Source organism: Polypterus senegalus, chromosome 17 (assembly GCF_016835505.1).
Source record: "Polypterus senegalus isolate Bchr_013 chromosome 17, ASM1683550v1, whole genome shotgun sequence".
Classification (NCBI taxonomy): domain Eukaryota; kingdom Metazoa; phylum Chordata; class Cladistia; order Polypteriformes; family Polypteridae; genus Polypterus; species Polypterus senegalus.
Window position 1 is genome coordinate 43090129 of NC_053170.1, and position 19561 is coordinate 43109689.

General features: G+C 37.9%; 1 protein-coding gene across 1 annotated transcript in view; it reads right to left on the reverse strand.

Annotated features, from left to right (window-relative positions):
• The window catches only part of LOC120517506 (ephrin type-A receptor 7-like), a 607868-nt gene that overhangs the window by 81946 nt on the left and 506361 nt on the right, over positions 1-19561 (reverse strand). The window contains exon 7 of the mRNA XM_039739879.1: positions 13035-13143. Coding sequence (XP_039595813.1) covers positions 13035-13143 — 109 coding nt within the window. The remainder of the gene's footprint in view (positions 1-13034; positions 13144-19561) is intronic.

Below are 19561 nucleotides of genomic sequence, written 5' to 3' on the forward strand. Positions count from 1 at the left end.
AAAAAAGAAGTCACATATCAAAGTCGCCGTGAAAAGCCGAGTTGTAGCCCACTGTCTGAGTGTCATATGAAAGCTTATTAGGGTACAGAGAAAAAAAAGGCACACAGTGGGGAAAAAGCATGAAATGTCAACTTCAATCTAGACATTTCCACTTTAATCACGTAGTTTATTTTGTCATTAAAGTAGAACATCATAAACTTCATCTTAAAATCGTTTAATTAACCAGTTTCTCAAATCACATCGTAATTAAAGTAGCACGTTAAATGCTTTGTTTTGTATTTGATCTTCTATGTGCCTATGTGTGTGAATCACTACTTGCTTCTTAAACTGGCTCTCTTCCTCCAACTGGACACAGAATCAATTACATTCGTGATATTACAGCTCTCTGAATAACTAAAATACTGAGATGTATACGTGATGTCATTTTCATGATGATAGGAGTTAAAGCACGTTATTAAACATGTGTTTCACTTCAATGAAATAATTTATTGCAGCAGTACTCAGGGGAGGCTCTAGGCTTGTGGTGGCACTGGGCAGTGGAAGAATCGGTAGCTCCATCGCCCGCCAATGTCAGTAAGGTAGCTTATGAATGGTGGATGGCCACGTCCATTGCAGACACTGCATAGCCACCTCGTGCTCATGACACAAGCATTTAACTTTTGCCGAAATTTGTCGCTGCGTTTTTAGCTGTGTTGTTATTTTCTCTTTCTGTTTTATATTCAATATATATTGGTGTAGCTGCCACTGCAGTCCTTGCTTTTCTTTTACCAAGTAACCGATCACCATACAATCAGCTCTGTAATAGAAGTTAAGCCATCTGTAAGCTTAGTGCCGATTCTTCAAAACATTTAAGGAACATTGAAATATCTTCGTAGTACATGTTTAATTAATCTATCCTTCACAACACTCCCAGTGAAGAATATAGATTATTTAAATGAAGTTAAAGTTTAACTGTATAATTTAATAAACATATTTTGCTGTATTTCACCTTAAAAATGATATCGTCATCATATGTAAATACGCACTTTAAAAAGTGTCTCAGGTTGTGCGATATTATAACTATAGTGCAAGTTTACAGTGGGGTGATTGTACTTATAAGTACAAACAGTTCTACAAGGTGCAATTGAGGTCTGTACAGGAAAGGCTTTAAAACGTTTTGCAGTGGCTGAGACAGCGTGTTCTTGAAGCTGTATACCGATAATTCTCTTTCTGATCAGCTGCTGCTGTGATTCACACTCAGATACAGTGATATAAATACTCCGAGTGGTGCAGTGAGAGCAATATTGAAAAAGATGATCCGCTGTGGCAACTCCTAACGGGAGGAGCTAAAAGAAGAAGAAGAAGAAGAAGAAGGAGAGGTGAGAGTAACAACGCTAAAGCAGTTATGGTATTTGGAATACTATGGCTATTCCCTGGACCATTATATTGTTACAAGTTAATTACAATCAGATGCGTTACACTAATAAACAATATGCGGTTAGTTTCGGTGTATTTATAAAGCCGCATCAGGAAAATAAGGTGTAACCACACAGGAACAGTAGCACTGCTTTGACGCTGGGTGCCGCCAGTCTGCAAAACCGAGCGGATAACTTGCGTACGACAAGCCATGAGGTAGCGTGGAAAAGTGTGTGGCTTTACGCCAAGTGTAGGTTTTATACATCGTGATTTGAACGTGGAAAAGTTCTCACGCAACATTTCTGTGCGTACGCACCGTTTATACATGAGGCTCCAGGGCATACCAGCTCAGCATTATAACATCTGATTCACAATACCCTTTATTGTGGTTGCAATAATGGTGTTATATGTTTAAATTGTATTTCTTCTGGTAGCTGTCTTGTGTGCCTCGAGTGCACTGCAGTCTGCTCCAGGAAACCTTTCTGGTCTTTTGTTACCTGTTGGCAATTTTAGTAGTGAATTTAAATAGCCGCCTACTTTGCCATGTCTTTTTCCGAGCTATGGGTGAAAAAAAACTTTTGTTAAACCTATTGTGAATATTTTCCATCTATCCATCATCCAACCTAACTACAGGGTCATGGGGGTCTGCTGGAGCCAATCCCAGGGCACAAGGCAGGAAACAAACCCCAGGCAGGGCACCAGCCCACTGCAGGGCATGCACACACACAAACCCACACACAATTTAGAATCGCCAATGCACCTAACCGGCAGGTCTTTGGACTGTGGGAGGAAACCGGAGCGCCTGGAGGAAACCCTCACAGACATGGGGAGAACATGCAAACTCCATGCAGGGAGGCCACCATGCCGCCCTTGTGAATATTTTTTGTTTTCTGAATCAATCATGTGAGTTTCTTATTTGTTGACTGCAATTTTTGTCTCGCTCTTTGGCCTTGTTGTTTCAGCACTTAATGATCTACTGGTTTTAAATCGTTTCTGTTTTGCACCCCTTTCTCTCTCTCCCTCCTGGTTTATACTTTAAAAATCTTGTTGGATTGCTGACACAGCAATTGAGAAATATCAAGGTGGGTGCATTTTCAAGTCAAGCTTAAACCATATAGCACACTACACATATGGAGTACTGTGACAGCTTGCTCCCTATGCTACAAAAAAGACACAGCAGCACTAGAGAAGGTCCAGAGCTTTTAGGCTGACTTTAGGACTGAAAGGGAAGAGTTATCAGGAAAGAATGAAGGAGCTGATTGACTATGGAGTGGGACTGAGGTTTTTAAAATTATGAAAGGAATAAGTAAAATGGATGTTGGCAGTTGTTTTTAAAATAATTCTTCAACAAGAGCACAGGCACATAGGTGGAAACTTGTTAAAAATAAACTTTGCACAAAAATTAGAAAAGTATATTTTTCATACACAGAACCATATGCATATGAAATTAAACGTGTGGTCGAAAGTTGTACTGTCAGTACCTTCAAAACTCAACTCTAAAGTCATTTTGGAGAAATTTGATGAACAGGATTAGCAAGCTTTTTTGGGCTGAGTGTTCTTTTGGGAAAAACACATGTTGGGCATGTAATAGTAAAGGAAAAAAAACATACTGTACATCATGCTAACTTTGGTATTGGTGTCACATTTATTTTTTGTTAGTTTGGTGCACTAGCTTTGACCTTTCCCATTTCCCAGGTGTCTTCAAATCTTATTGCCATCTTGGCTATTTCTTTTAGTTCATAAGTCTAGCCTTTGCTCTTCCTTCAAGTCAGACTTCATTCTGAGTCTCCTTCCAACTCTGGGCTTAATATCTTTCTGGCTTTACATGTCCAGGTCCGACCTCTTGGATTACAAAGATAATAGGCTAGAATACCATCTAGCAGCCCTTAATGTCCCAGCATCCCATCCTTGTACATTGATTACAATAAACATAAGCAACACATACAGTATCTGTATACATTAATACATAGTAAATAAGTTACTACAGTGGAACTGTTCCCTTTATTGCCTTTGCCTTTACTTTTTTCACGGTTTTACAGAGCTGCTGTTTCTCATCTTCTTTGAAATTTTCCTATGCACAGTACTCAACCCATATTAAATACTGTCTGTAAATGATTGGACATTGTCATCCAAAGGACTTTTTGGTCCATTTTGCAAAAATAGCAAGTATTGCACAAAACAAATCAATTTAAACAATGTACAGTTGTTAAAAATGCAAAAACAGGTATAAAAGAAATAAATCTTTGAGCACAGACTTGTTATCTGCATGGAAACAGGGACTCTAACCAATCAGTGAGTGCAACCTAACTGAGGTTACCCCAGGCTGACAGATATACAGTATTTACACAACAAACCATTATTAAACATTTCACTGTATGTTCTAGGAACCTTTGAAGAAAATCAGGAACCAGGCTTAAAGAAAAACCCCTCCCAATATTTTTATGTTAGTTACCCTACATAGCTTGTCGTGATGGCTGAGAAAAATTCTTATCTATGTCCTGCTATTTTTCCTGGCAATAGATTGTCACCTGTAAGAGATCTGTTGCCAGTTTAGACTTCTTCAAGCCTCTTTTTTGCCAGCAAGTCAGCATGAACCCCACTTTCTAGCTTGGGATCCCACAATGCCATCACATTAACCTTGAAGTCTTGTAATCTATTGCCAGGCCTCATTTGCATCTGTTCCTCTCTGGTCCCTTCAGAGGTTTCAGATCTGGCTTATACAATCATGTTCTGGCATCTTGGAGATCACCCTGTCTTCTAACAGAAGGATGATTTGAGGCATGTCATAATTTGTTTAGTGTCCCTGTATTTTTTTATTTGTTTCATTTATTTGACATCTTTTGTTTTACTACGTTTTACACAATTTTGTGCAAGACAGTCTTGCCATGACCACTGCCATCTTGTTTACTGTTGGTAATTCTATTGCTCCTCGATTGACACCATAATGTCCATTCTAATGTCAGTTCCATTTCCTGAATAAGATGGCGGCTCACAGCAAGTTTTTGGATAAATATAAAACAAAGTGCTGTTTGTAAATTAAAGTTGTGTTTAGGGAATGTTTTTTCTGGAATTGATTAGGACTGTGAGACAGTATTATTTTGACTTTAACTATTGTTTAAGATTTCTGTTTTATTTCTGACATATCTTACTCCCCGTTAATTAGTTTTAGCTTGTTTGTGACAATTCTTTTGTGAAATCAATTTATGACCTTGTCCTTTGGGACATGTCTTTATCATTCAGGAAAGAACCAGAGTATTGTTTGGAGGGCTCCTGATGGATATTCTTTTCTCTTCCTTTCTCTTGGTGGAACTCCCGTCAATTTACAATATTTTAAAATCTGGGCAACCCTTCAGAATTACTTTAATCCCAGGCAATTTAATTACTTTATCATATGTTGATGTCTCAGATAGTGCCTGGTGGATTTTGGCAACCATTAGGATAGTGGAGGTTTCAAGAGTAAATGTTTCCATTATACCTAAGGAAGAATTTTACCTTTTTCAAATAATCCTAACCCAACCATAATCATGAATACTTTTGAAAAGACAAAAACTTTAATATTAAAATGCTGATTATAAAACAGATGTTGTATGTTTTATTTAATGTTCATATATGTAGGTCTTTTAACTTCAAACTTAGCCTTTACTACTAAACTAGCAAGATATATCTGTTATTGTTTCAAAGCATTAATACAACCCTCCTACTGAGACAGCTGGAAAGCTGTCTCAGTAGGAGGACCCGTCTGTAACACTGAATATCTGATGCTAGTTATGTGCATATACAAGGGTACTTTACAAAACAACCAAGAATATAACACAGTGTCAGAGATGGGGGTGCTCCTGTAGCTATCCTCCTACTCAGATGTCTACAAAAATGGTGTGTTTATTTAAAGCCATGCCAGAGATGGATGCACAAAAGGAAGAGCACAAAATAGAAAATAACATGGAACAAAAACAAAACCCTGCTGCTGCTCCATGCCTACACACACAGAACATATGAACTTATGGGGTGGCTCATCCACTTCCCCATCTCAGAAGTACATCCAAACTCTGTCTTTATCTTTGACACAGCCTCTTCCACCTCCTAGTTGAATCATTGCTCAAAAGCTCCTCTAGACTCAAAGCACATCAGCTCTGATGTAGCTTGAAACCCCCTGCCTTGCTCACTTCCAGCCAAGTTATAGAATTATGTGTAAGGTTAGGATGTTACTTTTACTACAAGGATAACAAACTAAAGCTCACATTTTATTGTAGCCCAGATTAAAAATGTAATCTAAATCTTTAAATGGGACAGTTGAAAAATAGACCAGGAGAAAAAGAGAATTTGTGTGAGTCCAAAGAATAGTGGGAAACCAAGCAGAGATATGTTACTAGAAATTCAAATTATCTACATAACCATAACCAATATGCAGAACAAAACTCAGAAGGCTGAAAAAGTCAAAACCAATACTAACGAGAAGTAATCCTAACTATAAAAAGTAGTAAGTGTTTAGTTTTGAAATTAATCCAAAAATGTGGACCTGCCCATCACCATCTTAATTAGTAGTTGGAAATGTAGTAACAGCCACAGAAACAATACATTTTATATAAAGCTATAGGGACCAAAGTCAAATTTTAAGTCTGAAACAAGACAAAATTAAATATGTAACCTTATGCTATGTATGATACATATCTTTACCCATAAGCCTTTGTGTGCTATTAAAATGACAAACCACTCATTCTGCCTACCTTAAATACTCATTAAGTCTGCGTCTCCAATTGTGGTCACTGTAAGAGTAAATCTGACTTGAGTACACACATAACTTTACTTTTTCATTTAAAAACCTTCTTCTAAGATAGAGCACAAAACAAGCAGAAGAGCAGATTCAAACCTTTATGTATAAAAACATTATATAAGTTTCAATTTTAAATGAGCCTAGAGCGAAACTGAAGTGTAATGGGTATGACAAACACCCTATAGAACCTGTATGGTTTACAGCTCGTCTTGCTGGAACTCTAGGTTCCTAATGTGTGTAGATATCAGGTGGCTGTTTTAATCCTGTGTTGTTCTTCTGAGCTGACAGACAGGTCTTTGTCTCAGAATAATCTCAGGATGGAGTTGATGGAAGAAGAAAAAGAGAGACCCCTTGGTGTTGGTAGATCCTATGTTTGTGTCGGTCTTGTACTTCCTTACTATTACATGTTGTTACTATACATGAGCCAAGTCCATTCCCATGAGTGAATCCTGATCATACATAACCTATGTTCTTCTATCAATCAATGTTCTGCTCATAGCTGGGAGCAACAGCAAGTCCTAACCTGTGGTTAGTTACAAAGTTCATCTTGTAACTGGTTCTGGCTGGTTAAGTGGTGAGTGAAGCAAACAATTTTTGAGTGTATATTAACTGAACAGTTACAGTGGAAATTTTCTCTAGAATGGAATTAACCTTTTGTAGTACATGCTTTGTCTCTATAAACATATATGAAAATATAAAACGGCACACAAAAGACTTGCTCACAGTTTGTTCTCATATTATGAAGGAATGCAGGATTTCCCCAATACACTAGAGGTCATTTGAACCAAGGGAGACTTCCATATATACTCACAGATAAGTTATCTCATGGATAAGTCAGGACTTGATTTTACAGTATAATTTCTGGTATTTTATAATGTTGGTTGTATAAGTCGAATGTGAAAAACACACGTCATTGGTACAAGGGAATATGATATGCTAATGCCCACCTGATAGAGTAACCACGGAGCACACTGCCTTTTTTTTCTATATGGGTGCGGGAATGCGTTGTATCAGCGCGTGCTCCTAACCTCTCTCTCTCTATTGTGCCTACGTGACCACACAGTATTACCTGAACTATTCAGAAGCAACGTTTGCACTAATTTGTGTTTTTTGTTTCTCACACCCTCATACACCTTTATCGTAACAGTATCCCTTATCTATGATGGAGCGTTCAATCACAAGAAAATATGAAGCTGGTTTTAAATTAAACTTGTTGAAGTAGCGAAAGAAATTCGATGCATCTGTGAAACTGATGCGAGATTAGAGGAGGTAAGAAGGTGTAAAAAAAAAAAAAAATTAAGTGTCGCAATTTTGAATGGGCGTATAAGTCGGGGTCTGATTTTATGATAAATTTTTCAGGTTTCAAGACCCGACTTATACGTGACTATATACAGTAAATATATCACCTAATACCACTGGAACAAAGCTATTGCCATTTATGACACCAGCAGTATCCCAGCAATGGGGTTTAAACCTGCTTCATGGCCAGAGCAATACTGAGCATAAGGAATGTTATTGTAAGGACTCAACCAGTGGAGCAAGAAGAGTCCAAGGATGGATGGAAAGAAATGGGGAGCTTTGGTATTTGGCCACCCTATCAGAAAGGCAAAAGTCTAGAAAAGCTAAAGGGTTTTGTTTCTGTTCTGTTTATTTTATTTCTTTATGTCTTAAAAATATTTTTCCATGTTTGCTATATAGTGTTAACAAAACATGTAATTTTTATGTCCTTTAGGCTACTTGGTATCATTCTGGAGTAGAAAGGTTGTTAAGAGAGTGCTCCTCACTATTTAAACTGAATTTAGGGAATGGGCACCTGAAGCCCCACCTCAGCAGAATATCTCACAAAGCAGGAGTAAACACTAGATGGGGTACCAGTATATTGAAGGGCAAATATAAAATCGTTATAAAGGAAAACTAAAAACCAAAGGAAAACAAGCAAATGCTGTACTCTGAAGCTTGGCATGGTGCCAGGGTGATTACCTTCTGCTATGCAAATGCAGTCCTATACAGAATGCCTATTTGATGAGCTGTAGCTGTTCTTGTCTGCTGGTAATATTGTGCGCACATGGGTATTCAGAAAAGCAGAGCACAAAGTAATAAAATATGCATTGCATTTTCAAAGGATTTCAGTGCTTCATAAAAAGGCAGGTTTTACCTAAAACAATTAAATTGTGCATTAATGTGAAACTGCCTAGACATACATTGGAGAACTGATGGGATATTATCAATAAGCACAGGAATAATTTGGTTTGAGGTGCCATCTGTGTAGACTTTGTATTTTCCTTTGCTATCCAAGGCTGTCTGCATGAACTAGTGGTTAAGGTATGGTCCAGTCACCACCTCCAATGCATGTTGCAATCTTAAGAAAGCTATTTATCTGACCCATGCCCCAATTGTAAAAGATAACCATGTAAAAACTTGTAGAGCTTGAAGGATTCACACCCACTGTAATACAAAGAATAATAAAAAGAATGAAAGTTATCTTTTCTATCTGTTCACATCAAACGGCTACCCCAAGACGTTTATCAAGTAATGCTTACATAGGACGCATTACAGACCTCAGCAAACAATTGACTCTAACCTTGATCTCACATCCTACTTGGCACACTCTTCCATACCACAGTGGTGTATCAAAAAGTACAGTGGACATCCTCTCCAAATCAAAATAGCCCATAAATCTTCCAACACTCTGTAGACTGTTCTTTTTAGTGCTAAAAGCAAGAAATCTGCATCAGAGACATGGAACGCAGTAGCCAGTTTACCATGCAGTGCATGCACAGCTGTACAGTGTATACGTGGGACAAACATCTAAAACACTTGCAACACGAATACAAGAACACTGCAACACTATCACACATCTGTGATATACGCATGTCCAACTTCAACCAGACACATGTTTAACTAGGTCATGGTGCAAGTAAAATTCAGGGCCAATACTAAAAGTGCCAGAGAGCTGACTGAATCATGGATCTCAAATGAAAATGCCATTAACAGACATTTGGGCATGAACTCAGAACATGCAGGCTTAAAAAGGACACCTACTGTACATAATAAAGACTTTCTGAGATAAGTGATTCATTTTCTCCCTTTGTGGATTACTAGCTACAAATATGTAAATCGTATATCAGACCTTCGCTTCCATATACAGTGGAACCTTGGTTCACGACCATGATTCGTTCCAAAGCTCTGGTCGTGAACTGAAGTAATTTCCCCCATAGGATTGTATGTAAATACCGTTAATCAGTTCCAGAACGTACAAACTGTATGTAAATATATTTTTTTAAAGATTTTTAAGCACAAATACAGTATAGTTAATTATACCATAGAATGCACAACAACAGAGAAAACTAACACTGCAAAAGTTCACGCTGCAGCGCTATGAACCGCTCGTAAAAAACACTTTTTTTAATGAGTTTTAAGCACAGGGAAAAACATGAATATTTGAAAAATCATTAATTTAATAAACGACCAAGAAAAGTAACATTGCAACAATGCACGCTACAAACCAATTGCTGTAAACAGAAGTGGAGGTTAAAATCCAACAGAAAAAGTCTTCATCAAATACAGTACAACGAGGTTAAAACAATGCTCGAATCTGTCTCTTTAAAAATAAGCTTTATGCGTTCAGCCGTCTCTCTCGCGCGCGCATGTGTGTGTGTGTGTGTCTCTCTCTCTTGCGCGCGTGTGTGCGTGTGTCTCTCTCTCGTGCGCGTGTATATCTCTCTCGTGTGCATGTGTGTGTCTCTCGTGCGTGTGTGTGTGTCTCTCTTGTGTGTGTCTCTCTCTCTCTCTGCACAGGGAGAGACTGAACATGTGCGGCAATCATTGGCGCGCACAAACCAAAAGGGAAACTGTCTTGTTCGTATATCGAGTTTATGGTCGTGAACAGATGCAAAAGTTTGCTGAACATTTGGGTCATAAACTGATTTGTATGTGTTCCGAGACGTTCGTGAACTGAGGTTCCACTGTATACATACATATATATATATATATATATATATATATATATATATATATATATATATATATATTGACAGATAGGGGGCGCTCTTGCTCCCTTGAATCCAAATGCTGACTTTATTAAATTGCCACAGTGCACAAAGCACCCTCTCCTCAACTATACTCATTAAACAATACCAATACACAATAATAATCAATCCTCCACTCCCAGACACTTTGCCACCCTTCCACCCAGCTCAGCTCACCGTCTGGGAGCTCCCACAATCCTTTTAAATACCCTGACCTGGAAGCGTTCCAATCCCCAGTCCATATGACTCTCAATTACTTCCAGATCAGGTAAAAAGTCCTTTTCTTCACCCTGGAAGCACGTCATTCCCCTTGTCCATGTGTGCTTCCGGGGCGTAGGGAAAATATCCGTTGTTCCTCCCTGCAGTGTCCCCTAGTGGCCCCCATGGCATCCAGCAGGGCTGCGTATAAAAACTACAATGTCCATGATGCCCTGCTGGTCTTCTGGGGACCTCCATACTGCAAGGAGGGCTCCACCTGACGGCTTGGGGGTATTGGGAGGCTAAATCAGACAACAGAAGGGGAGCCCAACTAGAACTCAAACCACTTCCGTTACCAAACCACGCCCTCCTACAGACCTCACTTTTGGCTAAGATCCTTCCTCTTCCTGCCCTGCTCCTACAAGACCTGAGCACTCCACTCTCCAGTTCAGTCATTAATTGGCTCAGTCTATTGTGATTACTCACTATTACATTTCTTGATTTTTTTGCTGTTTTAACCTCAATATATTGGGTGGACCCCCCAAACCTTTCTGTTTTGTTTGTTCTCTTTTACAATATATATATACTCTATATTATAGTCACATTTTTAATTTTTATTCCTGCTTATTATTATGACACAGTTCCTGTTTGCCACTTCTCTTTTTTATGTTTTGCTTACTTTTGTTTTCATTCCTGTGCTTCTGTGAGAAGGCATTTTTTGGGCTTTACCAGGAGAAATTTAACAAGATTCCCTGTCTTGACTAACTTTCCAGAGATGGACATGTTAAGTTGCTAGTTAAACACTGGTTTCTTAATTTTATGAAAGCTAACTACATCTCTGGAAATCACCACCTTATTGTGGTGAAGAGTTTTGAGAGTCCCTGTGAACTATGTTGTCCTGAGTAAAAGCACCTGGAAGGGCCTACCAAGGAAAATTGGTCCCAGATGAGGGGTCAGACAGCAGATAGCAGATAATAATACAGCTCTATAAAGATAAAAAGATTGGTATGAGGTTACTGGGTCCTCCTCCTCCTGGAGTCAGGCTTGGGAGAAGTGCAAGCGCCTGGCACTTGGGCCTGATCTAAGCCCAAGCTGTGTTTTGTTATTGGACTTCTGTGCTAGCCATGGTTTGTGCATAATGAACACTATCTTTGAACATAAGGTGGCTCATAAGTGTTCTTTGTACCAGAGCACCCACGATCAAAAATCTATGATGGATTTCATAATCATATCATCAGATTTTCGGCCATATCTTCTGGACACTCAAGTGAAGAGAGGGGCAGAGCTGTCAACTGATCACTGATGGTGGTGAGTTTGGTCAGATGATTGGGGAGGCGCCTGGACAGAACTGAAAAGCCCAAGAGAGTAGTGAGGGTGAACTGGGAATGTCTGGGGAAGGGTGCTGTCCAGAAGACTTTCAGCTCCAACCTCCAAAAGAGCTTTTCCTGTAACCCAAGGTAGGCTGCCTATTTCCCTGAGGGAGGTCATTGAGGCAGTTAAGCAGCTCCACAGTGGCAAGGCCCCAGCAGTGGATGAGATCCACCCTGAAATGCTGAAAGCTCTGCACATTGTTGGGCTGTCATGGCTGACATGCCTTTTCAATGTTGCTTGGTTTTCGGGAGATGTGTCTCTGGAAACTGGGGTGGTGGTCCCCATTTCAGATAAATGGTAGAAAATGAATCAATGAATATTAACCTAATGTTAAAAGAATGTTAGCATGCCCTAGAATTTTGAAAATCTCATCTCCATTGGACACAGCACCCAGAACTACTGCCATCCAGACTTTTCTGAATATTCTAATAGCACCAGGTCAAGACAACATCCTGTGGATTAAGAGACCCTCCCTAACACAGGGAGGAAGAGACCTGACTGCAAGAGGGACATTCAACTTGGTATTATTCAAATAGAGTTCTCTCAGCAAAGTCTGACTTAGATCGTATGCTAAAAAAATCCTTTCACACAAGCTAAGTATGAAAAATATATTATTTGTATCATGATGGGTTTTTGCTGTTGTTATTGTGGAGGTGGTTATTTTGTTGCCACTTTGGTTCTGAGATGGCACGGTAAGTGAAATGAACTTACACAGTGTGACTTCTGGCATTGAACCTGGTCCTTCTGCGGAGCTAGCATACCCTACAGAACATACATGTTCATTAGCTTACCATTTACTGGCTGTGTTGAGGTCAGGTGTGAATTACAAGAAGAGAGACAACATTTAGCTCATCCTTCGCCAAATAATAAGGTATTGTACTTCAATAGAAAATAAAATAAAATACCATATCATTTAGCTCTCCGTTGAGAATAGGTCTGTAAATCAGGATATAGTCATCCATCAAAAGACATGGCACACAGTTAAAAAAAAAAAAACTGTTTCTAAATGAAAGCAATATCTAGTGACGTTAAATTTATAAGTAAGTGTAACAGTAAGTGGAATATGCTGGGTGATGTCAAACAGTTTTAGAATACTGAATGAGCTGTCTAAATGTATTTTAACTACTTTCATTGTAGGAACACTTGACAATGAAAATCTTCTTATCTGAATGCAGGTATGTGTAGCCTAATTTGATTACACATTAAGTCAGTTGTAGCTAAATGAGGGTTAAAAAAAAACACTGATATTGAAAAGCAACACATTTTCTCACCTTCTCCATATCATTAATCCAACTCCCATAGAAACCAGCATGATGAAGGCAGCCACAGAGACCACAACAATGACAATAACGGGATTCTGTTCACTGGAAGCCAGTGCCACTGAAAAAGAAAGAAAGAAGTAAGGAATAAATTACATTAGCAAAATACTGGTGCTTGTACTGCACATGTATTAATCTAGACTAATGTCTTCATCAATGGAGCAATAGACTACATAAATAAAATTTAAATTTAGAAATCGAATAGTCCCAATTTGTAGTTAATTATTAGTATTTTTTAATCCAAATGATTTAGAATTTCCAGAGGAATTAAGATTAGTATAATGGTGACTGGATTTTTCCAAAATTATTATAAGATGAGAAATGAAGCAGAGTAGAGGCTATTTTGGTGAACGTTTGGATGGCATGGAGGGTGGGTGCTGGGTTAGATGCATTATTATAACTCATATGTGTAATTGCATTATTTTTTCATACTTCCAAATCCTCTGCAAATGATTAAGTTATTAGAAGAAACCCCCTATCATCTACCCATGTTAACATTACTTACACATACCATAACCCACCAGAATTAGAAGGAGACTCACTACTCACATTAGTAGTGCTATGTTATTAATGCACTGTAGACCATGTATTATGCACATAAAATCAAAATTAACAAAAATGAAAGAGAAAGGAGACCATGTTGTATTTGCCCGACACTAACCATTCACTCTAAAATGTTATTTAAAAAGCAGTCAGCAAGAGTACTGACAGGCTAGGCTATAATTTACATGAACATGAAATTGTGTCTCAAATGGGGATGCTGTGCTGGCCGTTCTCTGGCTGACAATTGTTTACTCACTAAAAGCAATCTTTTGTAATCTGGCTGTTTTGCTTATTGAGTTCTATCAGCACAGAACATTTGGCTGGTCAGATACTTTGTTGTCTCTGAAAAGAAATTCTGCAGTTAGGGATGAAATTAAAACAAAATAATTTATTAAGAAGTCATACCCTGTGAAATGTGTGGGTACGCTGTGTTTCTTTTAAGGGTACACTGGAAAACAGTAGGGAGGTTGCATAGCTGCTTCTCCATCTTTCTTTTTTGCTAATTAGTTACAAAGAAAATAACCTGTGAGAAGACTCCTAACTCTGTGCTTAGTTGTGTCACTTCTGCCAATCTTGATGTGAAAAGTAAAGTCCACAGGAAGTGAGTGTTATTTGTTAGACCAGTAGAAGAGTGTTATGATGCAAGGCTCATACAAACTAAAAATCAGGGCTATACTCGTAAAAAAGGCATGGAAAAAACAAGGTTAGGCCTCACCAGCACTAGTAAGCCTGGCTCCCAAAACTCAAGGAAAACACTTTCAGCCTGCACAGGTAAAAAGAACCCAAAATCACAAACTCAAAAAAGGGAGAGGAGAGCTGCATAACAACCTGGACCATATACTAAAAAAAGTATGAATCTTTATAATAACATAATTTATTTACTGTTTTGTCAGTGCAAAATTTTTAAATGATTTGAATGATGAAGCATTAATCCATCCTGCTATATCCTAACTACAGGGTCACAGGGGTCTGCTGGAGCCAATCCCAGCCAACACAGGGCACAAGGCAGGAAACAAACCCTGGGCACACACACACCAAGCACAATATTAGGATTACCAATGCACCTAACCTACATGTCTTTGGGAGGAAACTGGAGCAACCAGATGAAACCCACACAAACATGGGGAGAACATGCAAACTCCACGCAGGGAGGACCCGGGAAGCGAACCCAGGTCTCCTAACTGCAAGGCAACAGCACTACTACTGCGCCACCGTGCCACCCCGAAGCATAAATCTTAATAATGCCCAAACGTTAATGAAAGTCAATGTTGGCCAAAAAATCAGGAGTGGTCTTCCCTAGACTTTCTTGTATACTCAGATATGGGGATGGACAATTGAGGAGTAAACCACAAGACAATAATTATATTTTATGTTATGTATATTAAAGAACCATCAACAACAAATCAAATTAATAATATATTGAACAATTATTACAAAAGTAAAGATGTATAAATCGGACTCTGCAGCTGTATGAATAAAAGGTAAAGTACCACTTCTGAGTAGCAGAAATAGCCCAAAAGTTGATAGAAATCATGTTTTGTACCTCATACTTGTATGCAAAATTTGGTTAACCTAAGGTAGAAGCGCACTCAAGTTATCGTGTTTGCATACACACACACACACACACACACACACAGACATAAATCCAAAAATGGTATTTTCAGATTTAGGGAGGTCTAAAACATCAAGATTCATCAAAATCTCAAAACTGAATTTTTGGAGGATTCGAATACTTTCGCTATACTTTATATATGAGAAAGTCAGGGAGGTCTAAAACATTGAGATTCATCAAAATTTCGACATCGAATTTTTGGATGATTACAATACTTTCCCATTACTTCGTATATGAGAAGGTAAAAAGGATTATTAAAGTAGTCAGGACTTGTATTAACTACTGTATAATAACACACTTTTGGATGAATGAACATTCATGACATTGTCTTAAAAAGCATCGTGCTGGTGACATTAGAAAGCATGACACCCAGGACTGTGCCCACCAGCAACTAGGAGTTGATTCTTGTTATCATAAACAAAACAAAACTGCATTATGATAAGTGGCAATACAGTAATCCCTCCTCGATCGCGGGGGTTGCGTTCCAGAACCCCCCGCGATAGACGAAAATCCGCGAAGTAGAAACCATATGTTTGTGTAGTTATTTTTATATATTTTAAGCCCTTATAAACTCTCCCACACTGTTAACATTATTAGAGCCCTCTAGACATGAAAGAACACCCTTTAGTCAAAAGTTTAAACTGTGCTCCACGACAAGACAGAGATGACAGTTCTTTCTCACAATTAAAAGAATGCAAATAGATCTTCTTCTCTTCAGGAGCAGAGAATTTCAGAGGGAGAGAGAGAGAGAGCTCGCAAAGAAAAGCAAACAATCAAAAAATCAATACTTGTGCTTTTAAGTTTGCCGCGGCATTTTAGAGAAGCGTTAGTATCTTCTAAGCAAACAGCCTCTGTGCAAAAAGCCCCTCTGCTCACATCTCCTCCGTCAGGCGCAGAGAACGTCAGAGAGAGAGCGAGATTAAAGCAACAATCAAAAAATCAATACGTGTGCTTTTAAATATGCGAGCACCGCAATAAAGCGGCATTTTTTTAGAGGAGCGTCAGTATCTTTTAAGCAAACAGCACCTCTGCTCACAGCCCCTCCGTCAGGCGCAGAGAATGTCAAAGAGGGTGAGAGAGAGGCAGAGACAAGCAAACAATCAAGCTCCGCGTGGGATGCATATCTTATAGCATTGAGGAGTTTTAGTTAATATGTAATACATGCTCTGATTGGGTAGCTTCTAAGCCATCCGCCAATAGCGTCCCTTGTATGAAATCAACAGGGCAAACAAACTGAGGAAGCGTTTAGCATAAATTAAAAGACCCACTGTCTGCAGAAATCCGCGAACCAGCAAAAAATCTGTGATATATATTTAGATATGCTTACATTTAAAATCCGCGATAGAGTGAAACCGCGAAAGTCAAAGCGCGATATAGCGAGGGATTAGTGTACCTAAAATAAATTAATAAATACATTGGTAAACATGTAATAGGCATGATATGATGGTGCAAAAATAATCTATTGAAGGTCAAAAACTTGTAAGATATACGTGGAAAAGTATTACTGGCACAATAAATTTGTATTGATGTTTTTATTTATAACATTTTCAAGATATTTAAAAATGAAAACCATTAAAACAAATTCCTTAGCATTGAACTGAGACCTCTAAAAACCAGTGGATCTCAGTCTTGGCCCTGGGGACTCGACTGTGGTTGCAGGTTTTTGTTTTAACCAACTTCTGTTTTTAATTGGACTGCTAGCCTAATGAACTGATCTGTTATTATCCAGTTTCTGTGTTTTGGAGTCAAGGTAAAAAAATTACAAAAATAAGTTTGGTAAATTTTATTAAAATTTACTAAGCAGTTATATGGGAAATGTATTTTTTACTTTTTAATAATATTTAATCTTGATTTTCATTGTTCTTTTCCAGGTTTTCTGGTATTTAATCCATTATTTACTAATTAGTGGGTCTGATGCTAAAGTAGTTGGAATCTTTTACCATTCATTGTTTTTTTCCTAGGTGTCTGATCTGCTTCTTTTTAATTGTCATTATTAGGATACAATAAAAGAAGATGAAAACTACACAGAAAAAGAGAATAGAAAAAAATGAGTCAAGCATTTAAAGATGTTGAAAAAAATAGAAATACTTCTAAATATTTTATAAATGGACATATCATACTATTGTGATTTTCTGAATGTAGAATAAGAGAAGAGAAAAAAGACCAGCTAATTAAATGAGATCAGTTATTATCACTGGTTGGAACAAAAGCTTGCAGCCACACAGCATCCCCAGGACTAAGTTTGAGAACCCCCTGCTGTAAGATGTTCATAAAGTCAGGGGACTCTGACCCCCTTGGTTCAATACATAGACCACAAGTTAGATATTTAATACAATTAACAAAATATACAATAATATTAATAAACAAGACAATATTGATTAAAAAATACACTACAAAATAAAGGAAAACAAGAACATACTCCGTTACATATTATAAACCCAAAAAAATGTAACAGAAAAACAACAAAATAAAAAGAAACCCTAGCCAACCACAATACAGAGAGAGCAGAAGTCTTGTCTATGACTGTTTATTCTTTCTCCCTTATCAACATTCTTCCTTCTTTCAACCTACAGAAGGATAATAAATGAGGTTACTCCTGATGACCCATCTCTTTTTATGATCTTTTTCTCTTTTTTTTTTTTTTTTGCATTCTTCCTAAGTTACTTGAATTAAAGTTAGTTACATCTAAAACACCTCACAAATGAAGATTTCAGGACGCCCAAATTTGGACTGACATATGGGACCCAGGAAATATGGAATGGCTGTTAAACTTATTACTTGCCATAAAAAGGGTGGAAAATTACATAATTTAAATTTATAAATATAATGAGTAACGCACAAAACTTCAAGAAATAATAAATCACCACAGAGCTGCTGATTCGGTTGTTTTTTTAATGCTCAAACAGCTGTCAATGATTTTTCTTAAATTAAACTGTGTCAGTCAACATTACAAGTTGTTACCGACCTTTTCCCGATTTCTTTTTCTTCCTTGGTATTCTGTTGGGGAAGTTACAAAGTTTCTACTGTTGGATGTGGAATAAGATGCCAGAGTGGTTGAGGATTAATGGTGGCAGACAGATCATCAGGTATACCACAGTTTAACTCCTGCATGCATCGTAGGACACTGTAGGAGACTTGCTATCTGCTCTGTGTCACCTGATTGTTTCAAACGACTGCACACCCTTAAAGGCTTTGTTTCCTCTGCTCTTTTGACAAATGCGCAGGTGTTGTTAAGAAGGCTGGCATCCTGTTTCATTAAAACAAAAGAAGCATCACGCTGCCTCTTCTGGAAAGTTGTTCTTTTTTTTTTCTCCTGCTTACGAGGTGATAAGCCAGGATACCATTTTCCAATATGGTGAGCTGGACACTAATGTGTTTAGGGTTTATATCCTTACAGTGTGTGTAAATATAAAGTAAGTGTTCTTTTTGCTTCAAGTTATCAAGGGATGACATGTTTTGGAATGGTATGGGTGTTGCATGTTATATTTAAGGTTAATTTAGTTGCATAACGACCCGTTACATGCAAAAGCTGCATGTGCGTTGAAGACGGCAATAACACTGATTACTGTTTAAAAGCAACTAGTTAATGCTTGTAATGTGGGCCATTTGTGACCTCTGCTAATGTTATTATTTCATTTGGAATTGAATTTCACTACATTTAGCTATGTTAATGTGGAGTCAATTGTTAAGTTCCAAATCCAAATGTTAATATTTTAAATATTGTACTGATATACTTTAAGGTACCATTTCTTCCAAGTAATTGATCTATTACTGCCATTTACATTATATGTAATAATGCTATCAGTTTAGTACTATTTCATTTACAGTATGTGCTTGATGATTTATAAAGGTTCATTCCCTGCCTTTCAGAGAAAACCATACACATACTTAATGTAACATACAAGTAAAGTTGAAAGAGATTCCTTTGGCAGTTTCATATATTGTGGGCAAGGTGGTAAACAAATAAATTGGCTCTCCTGGAAGACTTCTTGTGTCTCTTTGCCTCTAACCGGACATCTGCAGTGGGTCCAACTTCCTGATTTAACATTGTATTATTGTGAAGGCTGCCACTGAGCAATACCTTTATTATAGTTGTTCTTAAAGTATACTTGTTAATATAATTTACACACACTAAGCATATTGTTAGTAACACCTATACACCTGCTTATCCATGCAATCAGTCAACTATATGACAATAGCGGCATGCATAAAATCATACAGACAGTGGTTAGGAGCTTCAGTTAAAGTTCACATCAAACACCAGAATGGAGAAATAAAAATGTAATTTCAGTGATTTTGACTGTGGCATGATTGTTGGTGCCAG